Genomic DNA, 22131 nt, shown 5'->3' on the forward strand with positions numbered 1-22131 from the left:
TTTTAACAGTCTTCACTTTAAACAGTGTCCCCAGGGCCAGCGTTACTAGCCACACCTTCTGTCCTAAAGCTAATGGTCATTTCTTCCGGTGTCCTCACCCCGTGGGTTCTTCCCCACAGACTGAGTTTGAAACGAAGAAGACCCCGACCCGAAAAGGACCTCGCGTGTTGCTAGGGCGAGCCGGGAAGTTTTAAGTTGCAGAGTCTGATTTGAGGTGGCCCAAAGGGGTTGGACCCTGGGGCCCTGCCCCTTACAAAGATTTAAAGCACTTGCTCATTGAGCCTGTCTTAAACACCTACGGGTAACCGTTGAACTTTAGAGAATAGATAAGCTGCAGACGAGCCTCGCTGAGACTTCGCGGACCTTTCCACGTTCCAAGCCCCCCAGCCCAATGTTCCAACGAACGGAGCCCGCGTCTGGGACTTTCCTCCGCCCCAGGCTGATCGGAGCGAGAGGGAGGGGAAAGGACCGCGGTGGAACGCGAAGTATCACATTCCTGGCGGCGTAGCCAATCCCAGTGGTCGGGGGCGGGGCCTGGGCTGCGGGGAGGGGGCGGGGAGGGACAGCTGCGGTGACGTGAGCTCAGCGCACCTGGGCTGGGCAGGTAAGGGCTGGTGTGGGGCTGGGAGCGGAACCCGGAGTCCCCGCCCGGACAGAGCCAGCCACCAGTCTCCTTGGTCGGCCCTGAGCGCCGTGGTGGCGGGTGAGCATAGCCGAATTCTGTTTGGGAGGCTGGTCACAGGAGGAACGGGGACGTCAGCTTCGGGGGCACTGGGTTGAGGAAAGAAGGAAACACCGTCCCCCCAAGAGCCGGTGAGTGCTGTGTGGTGGGGGTGGGGTGCCCCAACTCGCGGCGGGGGACTAGTTTGGAAGTAGGTGTTCCCTTCTAGCGTCAAGTGCTCACTCTTGTAGTCCAGGTAGAAGTGGGCTGGTCCAGAGCCAGAAAGGGAGCCATCCCTCCCGTCGCTGAAATGGGGTATGCACTCTCGGGCCCCTCACCCGGTACAGACTAGGGGCTTTCTCTGGCACTCACTGTGACGCTCGGCTCCGTGTTCTGGGGAGGGGGTTTCCCAAGCTGCCCCTCCAAGGTCTTGGTATGCTGGGGATATGGAGGATATGGGGGAAAGAGGTCCACTGACAGGTTATTTCCCTTTCTGTTGTTTTGACATTCCCTGGTCCCTTGCCTTGGGCCTGGGAAACACCCACAGACAGGCTCCAGTGGCCAAACCAGGTGCCACAGTGGGAGAGGCTGAGTTGGCCGGGTGTGGTGCTTTTTTTTTTTTTTGAGGGGAGTGGGGCATTGGGAGGGGGAGGTGTGGCACTCTTCTTTACGTATACCGGGAAGGAGTTGAGAAGTGGAGAGGGGACATCTGGATTCATGAAGACTCAGTCAATCAATAAACACTTATTAAGCACCTGCTATGTGCCAGACAGTATACTGTGAGAGGCAGAAGACAATCCCTGCTCTCAAGGAACTTACAATCTAATGGGGCAGACAACATGCAAACCTATATGTGTATGTACATATATACACACATAGGTGCACACACATATTCCTCTCTACAAGCAAAATAGAGGGAAGACACTGTAGTGAAGAGGGAGAAGGCTTCCTGTAGAAGGTTGGAGCTTAAAGGAAGGTCAGTAGTCAGAATTGAGGAGAGTGTTCCAAGTATGAGGAAGAGAAAAATGCACGGAGCTGAGAGATGGATATTTTGTGGGACAAGCAGGAGGCCAGCGTCACTGGATCAAAGAGTATTGTGCTTTAGAGTAAGATGTAAAAAGAATGGAAAGATATGAGGGGTAGGTTATAAAGGGCTTTGAATACCGAACAGAACATTTTGTATTTGCTCTTGGAGGCAATAGGAAGCCATTGGAGTTTATTAAATTGGGAGTATGTGTATGTGATATGATTGGAGCTTTGTTGTAGGAAAATCACTTTTAATGGCAGAATGGAAAATGAATTGGAGTCGAGAGAGACTTGAGGCAGTCAGATCCACCTACAGGCTGTTGGAATAATCAGGGTAGGAGGTGATAGAGGGCCTACCCTAGGGGGTGGCAATGTCAGAGGACGGAAAGGGGGTGTACTTAATGTTATGTGCCTCTGGTGAAGAAGGGAGTGAATTCTCTGCACCCATTCTGTCCTGTGCCTTTGTTGTAAAGAAGAGGCATATGTGGTACATGCTGGAGGACCCACCCCATCCCCTGAACATCTTCCACCCTCACCCCTGCAAAGGGTAAATTCAGCCAGAGCTGTGTGGTTTTGGAGTCCAAGACTTATTTTGAGGAAGAAAGAGTTGGAGGGAAGAATTAAACATAGTGAAGCAATGACCTTGTGAATCCATACAGGAATAGGAGGTCTCACTGCTGAAGGACCCCAGATAAACAGCACAGATAAATACATTTTATACAGAGAAAAATCTGTCTTCATCCAGGCAATTTCTTTCAATTCTCTGTGGAGACTTGGCCTTAGGAGCAGCTTCTCTAAGAACTAGTTTTGATGGAGGTGGAGGAGGTTTTGTGAAATGGGTGTGTAGAAATCCTGATAGTTGTATAGGCAGTGTAGAAGAGAAACCTGACTGGAGTAGTAAAATGGATGTCTTTGGGTACCCACATTGGGGGCATCTCTTTGCATCTTGGGACAGTGCAGAAAATGCCAGAATGTTAAGGACCTGGGTTCAGATTCCAGCTTTGTCATCTACTACCTGAGTGACCTTGATCTTGGTTAAGACATTTGACTCCCTTTGGGCCTCAGTTTCCTTCTCTGTAAAAAAAGGGGATTAGACTAGGTAATCTCTAAACTCAGAATCTACTATAGTTTCTTAAGTTGATTTTAAGTGCTTGATGTTGGAGGAGTAAGACCTACATTTCAACAGCAGGAGACACTAAGGTCCAGGCTTATCTGATCTGGGATAGGTGACTCTACCCAGGATATAGAACTGGGGGGCTGAGATACTTTGGAACTGAATTCTTAGGCTATAACCCTCTGTGAGGGCTGTCTCTGGATGAGATATGATCATCTCCTCCCTTAACTTTTCCTTCCCTTTCCTTTGCTTTCCCAGTACTGGGATCCTTGTTCTCTGCTGACTAGGTCTTATTTATTAAATGACATGGATATGAAGGTTGAGGAGGAAAATGATTCAGGAAGAGAGGGGTTTGTTTTAGCTTGTTCACCCCTGAATTTCTCCCATGTCCATTTCCTCTTGTAGTAGCTGTAGTTCTTATTTGAAGTGACCTGTGTTTGGCTGATGCAGAAAATTTATGCAGCTTCCAGGAAGAGGTAGGATGTGTGGGGTGGGTGTACTTTGAGGGGAGTTGTGAGTCTACACATAGAAGCTTTGATCTTCAAGGTAGGGAGGTATTGGTACAGGCTGTTATCCCAAGAGGAATCTTTGCCATGACTCCTGGAAAGGAGATTGTATGTTGGTTGAATGCAGGAACATGGGGCTCCTGATCAGGAGCACTGATCTTCATGCGCAGTTGGTTCCATCTCCCTTTCTCCCTTCTACCCCCTCCTACCATTCCCTCCCACCAACAACACATTGAAGCTTGTTCTCTGGGCCCCATGGTCTTTACTTAATGGATTGTAGATTACTCCCTGTTCTTGAAAGTTGATGGTCAGGAGATAGAAGCCATGTATATTTCAGCCTCAGAAACAAGATCTGCTAGTATTAGAAAAACAATTGTTGAAAAACTTTCTCTGTCTTACCCAGCCTGGCCGTTTTCCCTATCTGCATCTCTGGACGGATAACACAGCTGATTATGAAACAAAACTTTCCACACTTTGTGGAAATTTACATTTGTGGAGTGCTTAAAAGCAGTGGGTTCGAGGTCTGAAGGCTCGGGTTTGAATTGGCTCGGCTACTTACTCCTTGGGTGACCTTAACCTCTCTGGTTTTCCCCTTAATTTTCTCATCTGTAAACTGAGTAGGTTGGGCTAGATCGTTGGTCCCTTCTCCTTCTAAAACTTGTGAATCTCCTAGTCTGACAATTTCTCCTTCCTTACCTTCCTGCCCATAATCCCAAACCCCTAAACCAGAATTCATGGGGAAAGGGACACTTTGGAGTTAAATGTTCTCCCCACTCCCTTAAATTAAGGCTTTGAGTTATCCTATCACTCATTCAAAAGGTTCCAGTTACAAAGACCTCGGTAACTGGGTCAGAAGGTTCATGATGAGTACTGGCTCTGTTCTGCCTGGCACCTGTTTTTTAAAGTGACCATAATGGCTGAATTGGACTAGTTTCCTCTGAGTATTAAGGAGTTGGTAGTAGGGTCTGGGACCCTATTGGTCTTGTTCTATGCTGAGCTTTTTCTGGAGTGGGTGACTTGTGCTGAGTCAGCCAATTGGTTTCTGACTGATTCAGGGAACCTTTCTGGGTGTGGGGATGACTTCTCCTTTTCCTCCCCCATCTCCTCTTCTTCTTCCTGGGCCTGTTGTGTGCAAAGCAGCTTCCACCAGAGGTTGCGAACCTGAAATGGAACCACTAGAGGAGATGCCAGGAGGAACGGTGGAGACTCTGCTGAGCCTGGAGTCAGAAAATGGTTTAGCCAAAATATTTTTAATGCCTTTTGTTTTTACAGCGTTTTTGTTTCTGACTATATTCTTCCTTATCTCCTTTTCCCATTGAGTTGTTTATTATAACAAAAATTTAAAGAGAAAGGGACCTAATTGCCTCAAAAGAAAGAGAGGAAGAAAGAAGGAAAGGAAGAAAGAAAGAAAGAAAGGAAGGAAGGGAAAGAAGGAAAGGAGAAGAGAGAGAGAACCAGTGTAGCAAAACCAGCCAGCATGTATAATATTTCTGACAATATGTACAATATTACACATTAGGAAAATCCTTTAACTTCTGTGACTCTTCCTCATCTGTAAAATGAGGTTAAAATCTATGGTTTTATACTTAGGTTAAAATTATCTTGCACACGCACACGCACATACACCCCCATCCCTCAATAATACAAAAACAACAACAGTCCATCAAAAATTATTCTAACTGCATGGCCATCTGACTCAGACTTGTCTGTTTTCTGTTGTTGACTCTGGTTGTCCTGTTGTTATATATTGTGCCAATAAATTTTTCTGAGAATCGATTGTAGACTTTACCCTGGCTAGCTACTGCAGCCCAGCTGGTTTCAGTTCTCTCAGATGCTGTGGCTCTACTTACATAGGCCTCCTAGGTTAAGAAGGTGTGGGATGACTCAGCGTGAGTGACTTTTGCTAGTTGCCCGGGGACGGCAAATGTGGTGTTTAATGGTTGCTGTTCTTTGCCTTTCTCTCAACTGGTAGGCAAAAGAACTAGGTTTTTTATTTGCTCTCCAATTTTCCAGCATTTTTCCTCTGTTGGGGGAATGGATCCTCCACAGTGGTTCTGCATGCATCTTAACGGTCCTGTAGCTCTGATTTTTTTCTCAGGACAGATAGGGTCTTGGGAGAGATAAGCACCAGACATACAGTTGGGAAGACTTGGATTTGGAGGCTCAGTTGCATATGGTTGATTTATTTTTTGTTTTTGCATCTTCAGAGCCTAATTGTGCTTGACAGGTAGCAGGCCCTTAAAAATGCTTGTTGAATTGAATTGAACTGGCATTAGTTAGTGGACCTCCTGCAAAATCATTTAACCTTAGTTTCTTTCATCTGTAAAATGAAGATAATGACACTTGTACTCCTTATTTTTGGGGATTATTGTAAGGCTCAAATGAGATAATGTATGAAAAGTGCTTTGTAAACTTTAAAACGCTATGTAAATGTTAGCTATTATTATTCCTGGCATGATATCCATGAGCAGCTAAGATGAAGGGAGCCAGACTGTAGGTCTGGGACTGCTGAATTCCAATGGGCACATTGAATGCTAAATTTAACATGAGGACTTTGGAAACCCGTACTCTCTTTTCCTCTTCCCATCCTCACCTGCTTTGGCCCACCTATTTTCTTAAATGTTTCTTTTTCTCCTAGTTCTCTTGCTAAAATGCAGTTTGTTGCCCTCTCTACCTTTTTTCTCCCCCACCCCTTGTTTCTAAAACCTTTCTTTCCTCTGTTCTGAGGTGAGATTGTCAAGCAGCAGTCTCCCTTCCACTTGTAGGTGCTTCAGGAAGGCCTTCTGTGTTCCAACAGGGATGACATCACCTTTTATTTTTCTGTGGCAGGATTTAAATAGAAGCAGAAATGTGATATGCTTGCATGATAAGTCTGATTTGGCTAGCACATGAAGTATAAATGGCTTTGGAATAAGAATCAAAAGAACCTTTTCACCTCTTTTCTTTTCTTTCCCACCTGGCATGGTTTATTCCCATATTTGGTTTCTCTACCTTAATCTGATGAAACTGCAGCTCTATCTATCATGAGTGAATAGTAGCTGGGACTGGCTCCCAGTGACTGGCCTAATTCTCATGGTTTGTTTTTTTCCCCTCTACTTCAATCCAGATCATGGCTCTCCAACCCCGAAGAGTCCGGCTAAAGCCCTGGCTGGTGGCCCAGGTAGACAGTGGCATGTACCCTGGGCTTGTCTGGCTACACAGGGAATCTAAGCGCTTCCAGATTCCCTGGAAACATGCAACTCGCCATAGCCCTCAACATGAGGAGGAGAATACTATCTTCAAGGTAAAAACATTTAAACCCCTTTGGACTTTTCCGTGTCTTTCATTTTGCCATCAAGTCTGCCTTAAAATAAAAACTTCTTTTGGGTTTATGAAAATATTTCTGGGTGTATGTATTATGCCCAACATTAACAGGCACAAGATATGTGTCTATGGAGCCAAAGTTGGTTATTAATTCTCAGTCATCAGAAATATCCAGATTTCATCACCAAAGAAAGGTGGCCAAGATCTATCTAGACTAATGGTTCAGGCTTGACTTGTTTCCGAATGACTTAGAATAACATGGACCCACAGGAAACATTCCTATGTGTAAGGAACTCAAGTTTTCTTTTTTAACTACTTTTCCCCTGACCCTAAACCTTTGAAATTAGGATAGTTTTTTTTAGAACATTGGTGATGATTCTTTCCAGATCAATTACTAAACAAACCCACCTTTGGTTTGTCCTCCATTGAGTTTGCTTATGATTAGGCTTTTTAAGCTTCTAAAGAAATACTGCAAAGGTGGGAATACACCTTGGCTTTTCTATTCACTGTATCCTGAGGTGGAGTAGGGACATAGGTTAGCAGAAATGGATGGTGCTACCGTCCACTTAAAATCAACCTATTTAAAGTCAAAGCTACACTGGTTCTCCTACAATGGGTTCCTTAGGTTTCTGTGAAAGTTGTGTTAGGAGAAAGGTATTCCTGGCATAGGAAAGAATAAGCTGAGGGTAAAAGGCAGTGTGGTGGGTAGAGGGCTTGCCAGAAAGATCTGGATTTGTGTGATTGTGGAAGTCATTTAACCTCTGTGTCCCATTTATGAAGTTCCCTATGTAGATGTAATTAGAGGACTGTTGAATCTTTTCTCTGCCCATTTCTCCCCCTCCCCCCCAATAAGGTCTAAGAATATATATACTAAGGAAGACCAAACTGATTTTTTAACAAAATAAACTGAGTCAACCTGGCCCAGCCTAGCTAGGTCAGAATGAAAATGAGGAAAGGAAATAAAAATGAGGCTGTAGATTATTGAAGAGAACGGTGTTGACACAGTGGGGAATATCTTTGTTAATTCATCTGTTAAATAGTGATGTGCGAATGATAATGCATAGCTTTACACACAACACCTTATTTGAGTTGATTCTCAAGAGGAAGTGTGACTTTTTTATAATGTCTTCTCCTTCTCGTACTACTGACTTCATTCCAGCTACATTTTTTCTCTCTGTAGATTTGTTCCATACCTGGGTTGTTTTCTGAATATCAGTCCATGGGTAGGCACTGGGGAGGAAGGGACTGATTTTGAGGAGGCCCCCACAGTGAATGGTCCATCTTTGTCAGAACTTAGACTTTGTGGTATGCTGGGTGGTAGAAGGGAGGTCCTTTCTACCAGGTTTGTCTTCATGTACCTTTGTGCACACTATGGGGGGAAACTTGGGGAGAAGCAGGATGATTCTTGTCTCTTGGAATGGATTCTTTCTTCAGGGTACCAGGTGCCCTGAGCATTTGGAAGCTGAAATTGTGTCTCTGGTTTCAGCTCTTGGGAGTAGATTAAGTTACGTGATACCATTGAGTCCAGGAGAAGTGATTTGGATTTATTTATGGGAGATGTCCTTGGCATCCTCTGTCCAAGTTGACCCAAGTGCTTTTATCTCCATTACTGCATTAAAAGTTCCATGATTTGCTGGTGTGGATGTTCTTTCTACTAATCAAGATTACCATTCCTCCATGCTTTAGTCTTCATGTCTTAATACTTTTAGTGGACTGTCTTAGGGCATTCCTGTGGTTCCTCCATATCATCTGCTGGTGGTCAACTCTTTTTGACTTAGCTAGGCTGATGATAAGTTCACAGTCTGATACTAGGAACATATTCATAGTCTTTCTAGCTTGGTTAGGACCTGCCAGAGCTTGCCCTATACTCTGTTGCCACAGTCTTTGAGAACTTAGAGTCATCAAAAGGCATTGGAGTAGGAAATGAATGAAAGCTCACCTCTATTATCTCCTGTTTCTCACATCCCTGCGAGTTTTAGAGGGGTAAAGATACTTCTTCATTTTGTACAAAGAAATTGAGGCCATACCAAAGGCAAGTACTCTGTTTTGGGATCATAGCCTTGCAGCTGGAAGAAACTTTTGAGGTCGTCTTGTCCAATCTCTTCATTTATAGATGGGGAGATTGAGAGTCCAAGAGGTGGAGTGAGTTGGATGGTACTGGTTCTACTAGATTATATATACTTCTATGTGCCTACTGACTTGGATCCTTGGAGGCTCTGGAGCATTATAGCATTAGCAGCTGCGGGCATGCATATGAGAAGAAAAGGATCAGGGCACTGGATATGAACAAGAAGGCTGGTGCTGAGTTTCTGGGGTTAGTGTCTGTCAGCTCCCTGTAAAGGATACAAGTCATCCACTGAAATTCCCACAACCTGTGCCAAAATCTGCCTAGCTTTGGACAGTAGATTTCAGTGACCAGGGTAGGAGCTGGGGTCAGAGATAAAACAGGTAGCTATGGGGGGAGCCTGGGAAAAGTGGTACCTTCTCTGACCAACTTGCCTATTCCACAGTTCTCATTGAGTCATAGGAGTCAGGCATCTACAGAGGTTTAGGAAAATGGGGAAACAGAGAACAGGAAGTGGACTCCTCCATCTTTCTTGCGTGGCAGAAAATGGAGCAGTTGGACAACCTGGTATGGCTTATAATAATTCTGAGTGGTACCTAAATGTAGAATGAGGAGATAGTCCCAAACCTCAGCAGCAGAAAGTGTTAGATGACTTTTTAGGATCTGTTTTCTTTCCCTCCCACCTCTTTCCCCTTCAAACAAAGTCTTTAAAAAAATGCAGTAAAGCAAAAAAATATAATTCCTTCATTGCTCATGTCCAAATACAGACATACATGCTTTTATGTCTGTGTGTATATAATCTATAATATTATATGATTAATTCCAGAATACCCTGACATATAAACATTTGATGTTCTAAATATATGTTATATATGAATATATCTATATATACATACATATATATTTACATATACAGATATATGTGTGTGTGGCTATCTCACTATCTATCTGGCAGGAGCTGGGTAGCATGATTCATCATGCATACTCTAAAATTAATAATAGTAGCTAACATTTATATAGTGCCTGCTATGTGCCAGGTACTGTGCTAAATGTTTTACGTACATTATCTTACTTATTCCTCAGTCCCACATTGGGAGATAGGTGTTATAATTGTCCCTATTTTACAGATGAGGAAACTGAGGCGAACAAATCAGGTGATTTGCCCAGGATCACACAGCTAAGATATATCTGAAGGCAAATTTGAACTCAGGTCTTATTGAGAGCTCAGCACCCTGCCTGGAATTGCACTTAATCATCTTGTCAATGAGAGTTCTTAATTCATTCAGTGTAATTTTTTTTTAAAATATTGTGGTTATTATATAAATCATTTTCTTGGTGTTGCTCCCTTCGCTTGGCATCTGTTCATACAACTCATCCTAGATTTCTCCCTTCATCATTTCTTACAGCGCAATAATATTCTATTGCATTCATATATCAGAATTTGTTCAGTTATCCCTCATTGATGAAGAAGATGCTTAGATTATTTAAGAACTTCCTGGGTGTTAGACATCTGGATTAGGGTGATTGAGTATCTCCTTCCCTCTGCTCTCCCCCTCTTTAAGAATATGACAGAGAACCATTATTCTGGGCCAGAAAAGAAGCCGGTAGGACAAGATGATCCCTGGAGATCTCTTCCTGTTCATATCCAGTCTTCTCACTCTTCTCTTCCCATATTCTTATCTGCAGCTACATTTGCGATCCTCTGCCCATCACTCCAGAGCCTCCATGGATCCAAGTCAGCAGGCACACAGAAGTAAATATTAATCTAGCAGAAGCAGTACCATCCTGCTAGCATGAAAGTCATATTTTGATTGTCTTTTCCATAGTACAATGTTTTGTCAAATGATTAGTTCTTTAGAATTTGACCAAAAATGGAATATCCCTGGAGAAAACTTGAGGTTTTGTAATGGGAAGAGAAGGGACATGTTAAGGAAAAAGTAAATATAGTAGCTAGTATACCAGAAGGAATCTTGGTTCCCATCTCTCTTTCTTCTTGCATAGGCTTGGTTTATGACTGGGGATGATAGAATTCTGTTCTGGGGTTTTCTCTGTCTTTCCATTTCCTGGTTTGCTGGGGAAATGTGCTTGGAATGTTCATAATCAAATACATATTGTTAAGGGCTCACTGAATTTTCTTAAGGGAAGCTAGCTATAGACTTTGGAGCAGATAGGATTGCTATAAGATGATAATCAGGCAACAAACTTGTATTTGTGGGTAGGGTTGTGTGTGTGTGTGTGTGTGTGTGTATACATATATATATCATATACACATACATATGTCTGTGTATGTATATATGTATACCTATATGCATACATAAAATCTTCTTTGCTATGACTTTAATTTTTAAAAAAATTAACAAGGATTTGTTTTTTGTTCTTCTTATCCCTATGCCCATAGAAAAGAATGGAAAAAAAAAAAGAAGCCTTGTAAAATACCCACCTTGGTCATGTCTAAAAACTCAACCAGTATTTATTCAGCTCTTGCTATGTGCCAGGCATTGTGTTGATACTGGTGATAAAAGGTCACATGACCTCAAGGAGCTTATCTGCCAAAAACTTGAACAAGATCATTGGCTCATAGGTCTAGAACCCCTTCACCGTATGGGTGAAAGGATGGGAAATTGGAAGCCAGAGCAAGATAGATCTTTAAGATTTATGACCCTCAGCAGTAGGGGCCAGGAGTGGTTGGCTAGGCACTAGAATCACAGGGAATACGTTTGCTTCCTCAGTTCCTGAAGGTTTTTAGTCTTTGGCTGCTTGGTCATGACAGCCCTTTATTTACATTGTGGGACTGAAAAGCAAAGAGAGTGGAGCAATAAAAACGTACTACTAGTTCATCTGCCAAACCAAAGGTTAAAAGAGGGCAGCATCAGAGCTCTGGGATGTATTTTTTACTTTTAATGTGATTGTGTTTGCCCATGCCCTCTGTTCTCATAGGCCCCAGGATGGGACAAACTGTGAGGTTTCCTACTGAAGCTTTGGCTTCTATGACTACAATGGTGGGGAAGTGGGAAGGCAGTTTGGGTGAGTGTGCTAATGAGAGATATGGTCTTTCATATGGTTTTGGACAGCAGTATGATCTCACTGCTGTTATCTGTTCTGCCTCCACCAGGCCTGGGCTGTGGAAACTGGGAAATACCAGGAAGGGGTTGATGACCCCGACCCTGCCAAGTGGAAGGCCCAACTCCGATGTGCGCTAAACAAGAGCCGGGAGTTCAACCTGATGTATGATGGCACTAAGGAGGTGCCCATGAACCCAGTGAAAATATATGAAGTCTGTGATATCCCCCAGCCCCAGGGTTCAATTATTAACCCAGGTAAGGTTCTAGTTGCCTTGAGAGAGGGTGGGCAGCATGCCAAAGACTGGGAGGGACTGTTAAAGGGATAGTAGCTTTTAAAACAGTCTCATTTATAATGTCTAAAGAGTGTTCAAGTATAATATCATTTTTTTCCTCAGAGGGACTCAGGAAAAAAAGAAACAAATGGCCATGACTCTAGGTGATCAAAGTGGAAGGGGTGGGGTAGGAAGATATTGTATTGGTATAAATAGAGGGCATTGCTCTAAAAAATGAGATCTTTTAAAGAACAAAATCTAGATATGAAAAATTACACAGATTATAGCTGCCTGTAGATGCCTAAAGCTAAATTGAAGATGGGGTGGGGAAATATGTGACTTCTATTCAGTCAGTCGGGAAACATTGTTAGGTACCTACTGTGTGCCAGGTACTATGTGTGCTAAGTGCAGGGGATAGAAAAAGACAGTCCTTGCTGTCAAGAAGTTCACAGTTTAATGGGGGAGACAACATGCCAACAATTGTGTACAAACAAACTACATTCACAACAAATTGGAAGTAATCAACAGAGGAAAGACACTAGGAAAAAAGGGGCTCAGGAAAGGGCTTCTGTAGGAGGCAGAATAAATGTGGTAACTCAAAAGGATAAGTTCGGGGACCCTTTAACAGATTTTAACTGGAATATGAAGGAAGTCAGGGAAGCCAGGAGATAAAGATGAGAAGGAAAAGCTTTCCAGGCGTGAGGGATAGTCAGAGAAAATGCCCAGAGTTGGGAGACAAGGTGTCTTCCAGCAGTGAGGCTAGTGTAAGTGGATGAGAGAGAGAGAGAGAAAGGTATAAAGAAGACTAGAAAGGGAGGGCGTTGAGGGGAGGTTATTAAAGGCTTTGAATACCAAACAGAAGATTTTGTATTTGATCCTGGAGATGATAGGAAGCCACTGGAGTTTATTGATTAGGGGAGTGACATAGTCAGGACCATGCTTAAGGAAGATCATATTGGTGGGAGGATGGACTGGAATGGGGAGAGGCCTGTAGCAGGCAGACCCTGGATGGCTCCAGGTGTGAGGTGAAGGTCTGAGGAGAGAATGGGGATGTTTGTGAGAGGTGGTAGGAAGGTAAAAATGACAGGCCTTGGCAACAGATTGGACATGGGGGAATGAGAGATTGAGGAGGGATGACATCTAGGTTTTGAACTTGAGTAACCAAGAGAATGGTGGCACCTTCCACAGTAACATTCAAACCAGAATGTTAGGTTATTGTTCAGGCTACCTTTAATCCTTCATATAATGGAAAGTGTAACATTCTTCTATGTAAATACTCAAGTAAGGACCAAAGTCTCTGAGCCAAATTTAATTTCCATGGTATTCCTACTAAATACCCCATGTTGTCTTCATCATCTAATACTTAGAAAGTCCTCCTAGGAACAGAAACAGTACTAAGCATATAGAAATGCACTGTCTCCAAAGCTTATTTTTGAGGGCATGGGGTAAAGGAGAGGGAGGCCCTTAAACTAACATGCAAGCTAGGTAGTTTGGTGGATTTGGAGTAACACCTGAATTCTGATCTGACCTCAGCCACTTACTTCCTGTGTGACCCAGGGCGACCTCTTTCTGTGTCTCAGTTTCCTCAAATGTAACATGGGGATAATGACAGCACCTACCTTGCAGGGTTGTTGTGAGGATCAAATGACATAATATTTGTCAAGCACTTAGCACAGTGCTTGGCATATAGTAGATGTTCAATAAACGTTTGTTGCCCTGTAAGTGAGAAAGACGCAACTATTGAACTGTGGGAGGAGGGCTAAAGTGGGAATTATGGACTTTCTCATATGGAATATAATTGCACACCCTATTAGGGGGGAGACTCAAGGAGATTTTAGAGCTGGCAAGGGCTTCCAAGTCATCTAATACAACTCAGTCATTATAAAAATGAGTAAACTGAGGCACAGAGAGGCTAAATGATCGCTAAACTTTGCACAAGCAATGACAGAGATGGGATTTTAACTTAGGTCTTCTTGACTATAAGTTCAGCACTCTAATCATTATGCCAGGATGACTCTCAGATATCTCTTTAGTCAGAAAAAAGGGGGAACTAAGAGAAGAGCATTGGCAGACTTAACTTGACTTGAAGTTTTACCCCAAAGACCAAAGTCTATGCTGTCTTCCTCTAAGGTGGAGCAGGTTATAAAGAGAACTGAATTAAATATAGGGACAAAAACGTAATCTGAGCTGCTGACCCTTGAGATTTGTGTGTCTATCTCTTGGATAGGGTCCACAGGGTCTGCTCCATGGGATGAGAAGGATAATGAACTAGATGAGGAAGAGGAAGATGAGCTCGATCAATCACAACCCCATATCCCTATCCAGGACGCCTTCCCTTTCCTGAACATCAATGGTGAGTGATGATAGCAGTCAGAGAGTATCAAAGAGGTCATGCCCCTTTGCCATTGAAGCCACAACCATTTATACAAGGAGCATTACTGTCTTCTGGACTCTTGATGCCCCCTACCTGGCCCCTACCTCGAAGGGTTCTTATCAGGAAACTACTTTGTAAACCTTAAAATGCTCACATTTATTGTGAGGTTTAAAAAATATTATTAATACCATATTGTTATTATTGTTATGGTATTATTGATACCATATGTAACAGATATTTCTGTTAGTAAGAACTATTTTTAATATTACTACTTGAGTATGAAACATACCTAAAGTAGCACCAAGGGATTATCTTGCACCCCGTTGAGGAAGTTGGGTGCTTGTTTCCAAATGCCTTTTTCAGAGACTTGGACAAGTCCAATTAGAACTTTCTTTTGCTTCATTCTTGACTCCCCCATTTTCTTCCCTTGAAGATAAGGTCATATGCTCTATTTCTGTGCCTTAGAAATAGTAAGAAACTGCCACAGCTGATATCAATATGACTTCAGATGTTTGAATGCGATAGACTTTTCTCTTCTCTTACTATCCCTTTTTAGATCCAGCCTTCTAGACATTGTAAGTTCAGAGACTGGTGGAAACCAGATGCAATCGCGCGATGCTAGAGAGGCCGCTGAATCTCCTGTTGTACATTCCTTTGCCTTAGCAAAAACAGTCCTTGCTGGACTGAGGCTTTACTCTGCACTGAAATGCTCCTGGCCAAATAGAACTGTTTTTGTTTTTTTAAAATAGGTTCCGGTTAAGTGAGTTTTAACCATTATTTTTCTTGTGGGTATCTTGTGTCCCCCTTGGTCAGATGAGATACTTGAAACCACCTGGAAAACCTGGATTAGCAGAGGAGCCTGAAGAGGCTGCTCTGAGAAAGGCCAGTGGCCCTATAGATTAGGGTTTTTTTTATAATGTGGAGTTTTTGAACTTTAAAAAAATTTCCAAAAACTGTATTCCAATATAATTGTTTTCTGCTGTGATCCTATGGAGTTTATGATATATATTTTAAAATGTTATTCTGAGAAGAGGTCCACAGATCTCACCAGACTTTTAAAAGAATCCATGTCACAAAAAAGGTTAAAAACCCCTGCTTCTGGGATTATAAATTGAAGACAAGATGTTAATCTGCCACAGTGGAAGTTCCCCATATTTAGGAAAGAATAGAGTCAAACTTCCCTTCCTTTTTCTCTTTTCCTTTCTCCCTCTCTCTGCATGCCTGATTCTCCCTCTTCTTTTTCCTCCTGTCCATTTTTTTATACTTTTCAATCAAACAACAAGAATGATTAAATACCTGTTATGTGTCAGTCACTGTTCTAGATAATGGGGCTATAACCACAAAAAAGTTGCTGCCTCAAGGAGTTTATAGTCTACATTACCACTCCTGCTACCTTTGCAACCTAGGCAATAAGTAGGATAGACATTGGGGTGGTCTTATATCGAGGGTGTACCAGGTCAACATTTATCACATCCTACGTTCCTATCTAGGTTGTGAAACCTAGGCCTCAGGAAGTCTGGATTCCCTTCCCAGGACATAGACTGACTCACCAAGGAGCCTCTTTGGGAATTAGCTTCTTATCTATAAATTGGATACATTGATGTCACCATATGTGCACACACAGTTATCAGGGTAAACACTGACTTCTGGGATTTCAGAGCTCTAGGGAATCGCCAGAGGACTAGATAGAGTGAGGAAAGAAAAGAAATCCCTTCTCTTGAAGAGCAAATATTTTGCCATGACAAATAGGAGAAAATGCAATTTGTTGTACTGATGTTGATTAGATTCTACTAATTAATTCATTTGAGTTCCTTTTATGGGAGCAGACCAGTTCAACTGTGCAAAAATTCTATTTGGCTGTAAAATCTGAATTTGCTGTTCCCTTCCTGTCCCCAAATCTCCTGTTCTCCATCGCTTAGCAGACTCTCTTTGTTTTCCTTCAGCAAGCATGTTTAATGTCTCCCTCAGAGTTCCATGCAAACCCAAGACTCAGATAGGAGAGAAAGGAGGCACAGAGGAATTCCATTCCTGGTCGGCCTGCCTTGTTACTATTGGGACATGAGCTGGTTCAGCACTTGTTTTCATGGTTGATTGAGGCTCATAAATGGGTCTAGTGATGAGCTTGTTTTACAGTTCTTAGAGACTTGGGTCATTGTGTGTGTGTATATGTGTGTGTGTTCTCCCTGCGTGTTCATCCATCTGCCTGTGTTCCAGGTTCTCCTATGGCGCCAGCCAGTGTGGGCAACTGCAGCGTGGGCAATTGCAGCCCTGAAGCAGTGTGGCCCAAAACAGAACCTCTGGAAATGGAAGTGCCCCCAGCTCCCATGCAACATGACTTCTTTAGTTCCCCAGAACTATGGATCAGCTCTCTCCCAAGTAAGTGATCTCTTCTGCTTCTCATTGGGTGGCCATAATTTAGTCTACCTCCCCACCCTACCTGTGCTCCTTAGGTTTCCTGCCTTTGTCAAGTGCCTATGAGTGGCCTTCTTTGTAGGCACATTTGTACTTGAATTCTGGTCCTCCTGGCTGGCTGGAGCTTGGATTGGTGAGTCACCAAGGCTCTGTTTACCAGGAACAGAGAATACTGAAGAAATGTCAGGCCGTTCTTACCTGCTAATGTGGGTGCTCTCATTGGTCAGAGCCCCAGGTAACTTACCTGCCTGGTAGCTCAGGAGGCCTGGGCATGTCTGTGCTAGCTAAAGGATAGGAGGGCAGGGCCCATTCAGAGACAGGGCTATTAATGGCCAGGTACTGGATCCACCTAGAGAGGTTATGTTCGTGGATTTGGGAAGGTCTATGATCTACAAGAAAAATCTTATTTTGAATTGGGTCAAGTTCAATTTGCCAAATAATAAATTCTATCACTCCCTCTGCTTCCTCCCTTCTTCCTGCACCTTTGTCTTTGTTTTGGGGTCATGTATGGGGAGGGACAACTTATATTCTAACTATGAAGGGAATTCAGTTGAGTTCAGAGGGAATTTAATTGATGCTTCTAATAAACTTAGACTTTGGAGTGGGATGGGAATCTGATTCTAGTATAACTGTATAAGCTATATCCTGACCTTAGATAGCTGATGTGTGGCAGAGCAGAAAGCTTGTTACTCTTGGAGTCTGAAAACATAGGTTTGAGTCTGGTTTTCTATATGTGTGATCTCAGGCAAGCTGAATTTCACTGGGCTTTGGTTTGCCCTAAAATGCCTTAAATGCTATAGTGAATAAAAAACCAGTGTCTCTGTCTCTGTTAGGAATAACTGGGTCAAAGTCCTGCCTCTTTCCACAAACTGTCTGTGTGTCCTTGGGAAAATTACTTAGCCTCTCAGTGCCCTGAGGCAACTCTTTAAGACTGATGAACTGGTGCCTACCTATATTGGTAGAAGTTTATTTACTGGGAGTTCCCTACAACAATGACATCATAGGTGTAATAAAAAAAAATATAGCAGTTAGATGCTCCTGTGTATATGTGAACACATGCATGCCTGGGCAAATGTTGCAGTTTGGTGTTCCTTGTTAATTTGCTCTCTGTAGTCTCTAAATGTGCTTAAAATGAGATATGGTTGCAAGTTTATATAAACTAATTTCCTAGTCAAAGTCTGTTGATTATAAAACCCAATCTGTATGAGGCAGAGCTATCAGGACAGAGCTCCTGCAGGACAAGGTCCAAGCTTTTAGGATCTGAGCCCTGTATAGAGATGGTATGGGTTAACATGATTCATTTCTTCAGGATAGCCTTTAAAAATTATTTTGAATATTATTTTTCAATTAAGAAACATGCATTTTTCCCCTTGCTTTCCCACTGCCCTTTCCTCTAATTGAACAATAACAAAAAAAGAAAAAGAAAACCCTTGTAACAAGGATACCTAATAAAGTGAAACAAGTTCTTCCAAAAATAGTCCAAAAATAGTGTCTCATTCTTCATTGGGAACAGTATGAAGGTGGCAGGCTTCATCTATGGTCCTCTGGAATCATTCATTGATCAGATTTCTCAGGCAAGATAGCCTTTTTGGAGTGAATTTCCAAGGATAGTTTCAATTTCCTTTCTTTGTTTATGGTTCAGAGGAATGGGAAGGGGAAGCTATTGATGAAGCCTGCCTGGGATAGAATCCCTGACTCTGCTGAATTTGCATAGTTTCTCTGGCAGTGGGGCAGAGCAGCTGGTAGCATTTCCCTAACCATGCCTTCTCTATCTTCCAGTGACTGATTTGGACATTAAATTTCAATACCGTGGGAAGGAGCTGGGGCAGACAACGGTGAGCAACCCTCAGGGCTGCCGACTCTATTTTGGTGATCTGGGGCCCATGCCAGACCAGGAGGAGCTCTTTGGTCCTGTTAGCCTGGAGCAGGTGAAGTTCCCTGGACCAGACCAGATCACTAATGAAAAGCAGAAGTTGTTCACCAGCAGGTTGCTGGATGTCATGGACAGGGGACTGATCTTGGAAGTCAGTGGCCATGCCATTTATGCCATCAGATTATGCCAGTGCAAGGTATACTGGTCTGGGCCATGTGCCCCTTCACTTGTAGCCCCCAACTTGATTGAGCGGCAAAAGAAGGTCAAGCTATTCTGCCTGGAAACCTTCCTGAGTGGTGAGTCTCTCTGAGCAGCCAAAGAGGCACCAGGTATTTCTGCTCCTGAAGCTACTTCTCTGCTCAGTAATTTCAGAGTGTTGGGGTTGGGGGTAGGGGCAGGAGGGGACATGAAACTTTAGCAAGGAAGCTTGTGTCAGAGGTAGAGAATGGAAAAGAATGGAAGGATAAAAGGCAAAAATAAAAAGAGAGAAATGTAAAGATGATAGATTTGTCTTTAATGCCAGAGAGAGGCACAGGCTGATTGATAACTCCTAAGTCTCAGCCCAAATCACTAAGTCAAATGTTTATGCTTCCATAGAATGATGGGAGCAAATGGGTTGAGCGAGGGGAGGTTTGTGACCCCTAGAGTATAGAGAATGAATAAATGGATGCCTGAGAGAATGCTGAGCACCCCATGTGATTTCATTATGATCAGTCCTCCCCTCTTCCTCTAAACCTACCTCTCCCATAGGAGAAAAAGATGCTGAATTCTCCTTCCTTAATTCTGTCCAGGTCTAAAAAAAATATTGGTGTTTTGTACCCCTACATTCTAAAAGGGGGAGGGAAATCCTCTATAACGAATAAAAGTGACAGCCACTCAGATAACTCAGCTTCCAAATTGTGATTGGGATCTGACTTGTGTCTAGGCTTCCTCTGACATCCCTGAGAGTACTAGAGAGGGTGGGAGGCTAGACTGACCTCTTCGCCAACAAGCTATCCAAAAGTATGATTTATTCCATTCTTAGAAATTTGATCTAGGTGGTAAAAATCATTTGAATGGGCTGGTTTTTGATTCAGCTAAGAAAATCTGTTCTCTCTCAATACAAATAGGGAAGTGGGGGTTTGAAGAAGACATTTTAGAGAGAAGAATGGGAGGCTGGAAGCAGAGAGGATCAGTTTGGATCCAAAGTTCCCTTCTTCTTTGCCCTGAGACGCTGAATTTGTTTTATTTCACCTTCTGTAGAACTCATTGCCCGCCAGAAAGGACAAATAGAGAAACAACCGCCTTTTGAGATTTATTTGTGCTTTGGGGAAGAATGGCCTGATGGGAAACCCCGAGAGAGGAAGCTCATTGTGGTCCAGGTAAGGAAATATGAGTGGTTGATTTGGTTCACTCTCTAAACTCTGAGCCTGGGAAGACAATTTGGGTATTCCAGTAAATCTTCTGCATTGGACCTACTAGGGCCCCAAAAGGCCTAGCCATGCCAACTAGTTTAGTGCCATTATATAGTAGCAGATTTGGGAGTAACCCACCCAACTCTGCAGTCAGAGGGTCAAATTTTTGGACCATCAGAATCTAAAAGTAAGTCTGATCAGAACTGGTTTTATAGTCATCAGCACTAAAAACTTATTAAGACCTAATGATTTCTGATTTCTAATGATTTCTGAGCTTGCCCCTGGCATTATAAGAGACCTTAAAACAAAGGTTTCTGAATTGTTTTAAGGGGCAGGGAATATTGAGGGTGATCCCAGAGGTTAAGTGGCGGGATTATCCCCCAGGAGTTTACAGACCATGATATGAATCTGTTTAAAAATTGATTTTATTAATTAGGTGCTTGCCTAATTCTGGCCTTTTAGATAGGCTTCTAGAATGGAATGGAGTGGACTGTTTCTTTAAGGTCATTTGCTTCCAGGCAGGATGGCCCTGAATTAAGCTCAGACTGGTGACAGCATCTCCTCCACCCTGAAGATGACCTGCGTAAGCGAGGCCAGCCTTAGCTAGTCCTTATTATTGGAAAAAAGTTCTTTCCTTAATTCCCCCCTACTGGAATTAAAAAATATTTTTAATAAAAATTTTGTATTTTGCTATGAACTTAAATATTAATAAACAATAGACATGTCAATAAAAAAGGCTAGAACGATTGTATATGAAATAGTGAACTTCTCTTGCACAGTTTTTAAAAAGTATATGGCAAATTAAACATGGTAATAACAAAACTGTTCTGCTTGCCACAATACCCTTCCAAATTTCTATATGCAGTCTTCTCTGTATATTTGTTCCATTAAAGCTCTTTCCTTTCTTGCATTACTGTCACTAATTCTCCCTTTTCCTCCCCTTTTTGCATTCAAAAGGCCCATTTCCTCAAAAAGACATGTTTTTCTATTTCCTGAGCAGGTTATTCCAGTGGTTGCAAGGATGATCTATGAGATGTTTTCTGGTGATTTCACCCGGTCCTTTGATAGTGGCAGTGTTCGCCTGCAGATCTCAACTCCGGACATCAAAGATAATATCGTTGCCCACTTGAAGCAGCTGTACCGCCTCCTCCAGACCCAGGAAAGCTGGCCTCCCATGAACCCACCCCCCAACATGCATATGACCCCTGCCCTACCAGCCCAGTGATCTTGGTTGCTGCAGCCCTCTTCCCTTTTTCTAAATATTGTACATATGGATATTTTTTATTACTCAGATTTGTTAACTGGCTTTTACCCGCTACCCTCCTCTCCATAACAATGTTAATAGTTTCTGTACGTTTCCTACTCTGTCTAGCTTTTTTAAAAACTCATTTTTAATTTATATCAAAGATTAGATTGTATAAATTTTCTATTTTTCATTATTGAAAGACCCACTGGAATTAAGCATAGTGGCATAATAGAAGGAAAGAACCTAGAATGGGAGTCAGGAAACCTGGCTTCTAGAGTAAGCTTAAGCTATTGACTTTTTCTGTGACTTTGACCATGCCTCTGGGCCACTCTGAAAAACAAGGAGATGGATGTCAGTCATCTCTGTGGTCCCTCCAACTCAAACATTCCATGACTCAGTGGCTGAAATCCCCCTTGTAAAAATATCCCAGAACAGAATGCTCTCTCTTATCCCATACTAGTGGTTTAGAACAAAGAGTCTTGGATTGGAAGTCATTGAACCAGTGTTTAAAAACCTTGCTCTGTCCCTTAATTGTTTGTGTGTGGCGTCCAGGGAAAATTACTTGACCTCTCTGGTCTCAGTTTCCTCATCTAAAAAAAGAAGGATTTGAACTACGTGCTCTCTAAGATCCTCCAACTCTAAACCTGTTTCCCCACGTTGCTTTGTCCTTGGACCACCAAAATTGTCTGTCTTTCATTAAATTTCCCGTAAGTGCTAATTGTTCAGGATGGAGCTCTGTTTGACCTGCTCATCTAGAAAGCAAATTGCCAGGTTGGGGGGGAGCAACAGGGAGGCGCTAGCTGTGGTTGCTCAGAAACTTGGC

The 22131-nt window shown here is 42.8% G+C and overlaps 1 protein-coding gene across 2 annotated transcripts; it reads left to right on the plus strand.

Moving 5' to 3' along the window:
* The first annotated feature begins 555 nt into the window (after positions 1 to 555).
* IRF6 (interferon regulatory factor 6) lies at positions 556 to 22026 on the plus strand. 2 transcript variants are annotated; one of them, XM_072647940.1, is made up of 8 exons: positions 556 to 813; positions 6414 to 6590; positions 11788 to 11992; positions 14237 to 14362; positions 16598 to 16759; positions 18575 to 18964; positions 19911 to 20029; positions 21063 to 22026. In XM_072647940.1, exons 2-8 carry the CDS (start codon positions 6417 to 6419, stop codon positions 21285 to 21287), a joined length of 1401 nt encoding a protein of 466 aa, XP_072504041.1. In that variant the 5' UTR covers positions 556 to 813; positions 6414 to 6416; the 3' UTR covers positions 21288 to 22026. The 2 variants fall into 2 exon arrangements, with proteins under 2 accessions (XP_072504041.1, XP_072504042.1); XM_072647941.1 differs by lacking the exon at positions 21063 to 22026 and adding an exon at positions 20581 to 20805 and having other exon boundaries at positions 571 to 813.
* The last annotated feature ends 105 nt before the right edge of the window (positions 22027 to 22131 follow it).

The sequence above is a fragment of the Notamacropus eugenii genome, chromosome 2 (genome assembly GCF_028372415.1).
Source record: "Notamacropus eugenii isolate mMacEug1 chromosome 2, mMacEug1.pri_v2, whole genome shotgun sequence".
Taxonomy (NCBI): domain Eukaryota; kingdom Metazoa; phylum Chordata; class Mammalia; order Diprotodontia; family Macropodidae; genus Notamacropus; species Notamacropus eugenii.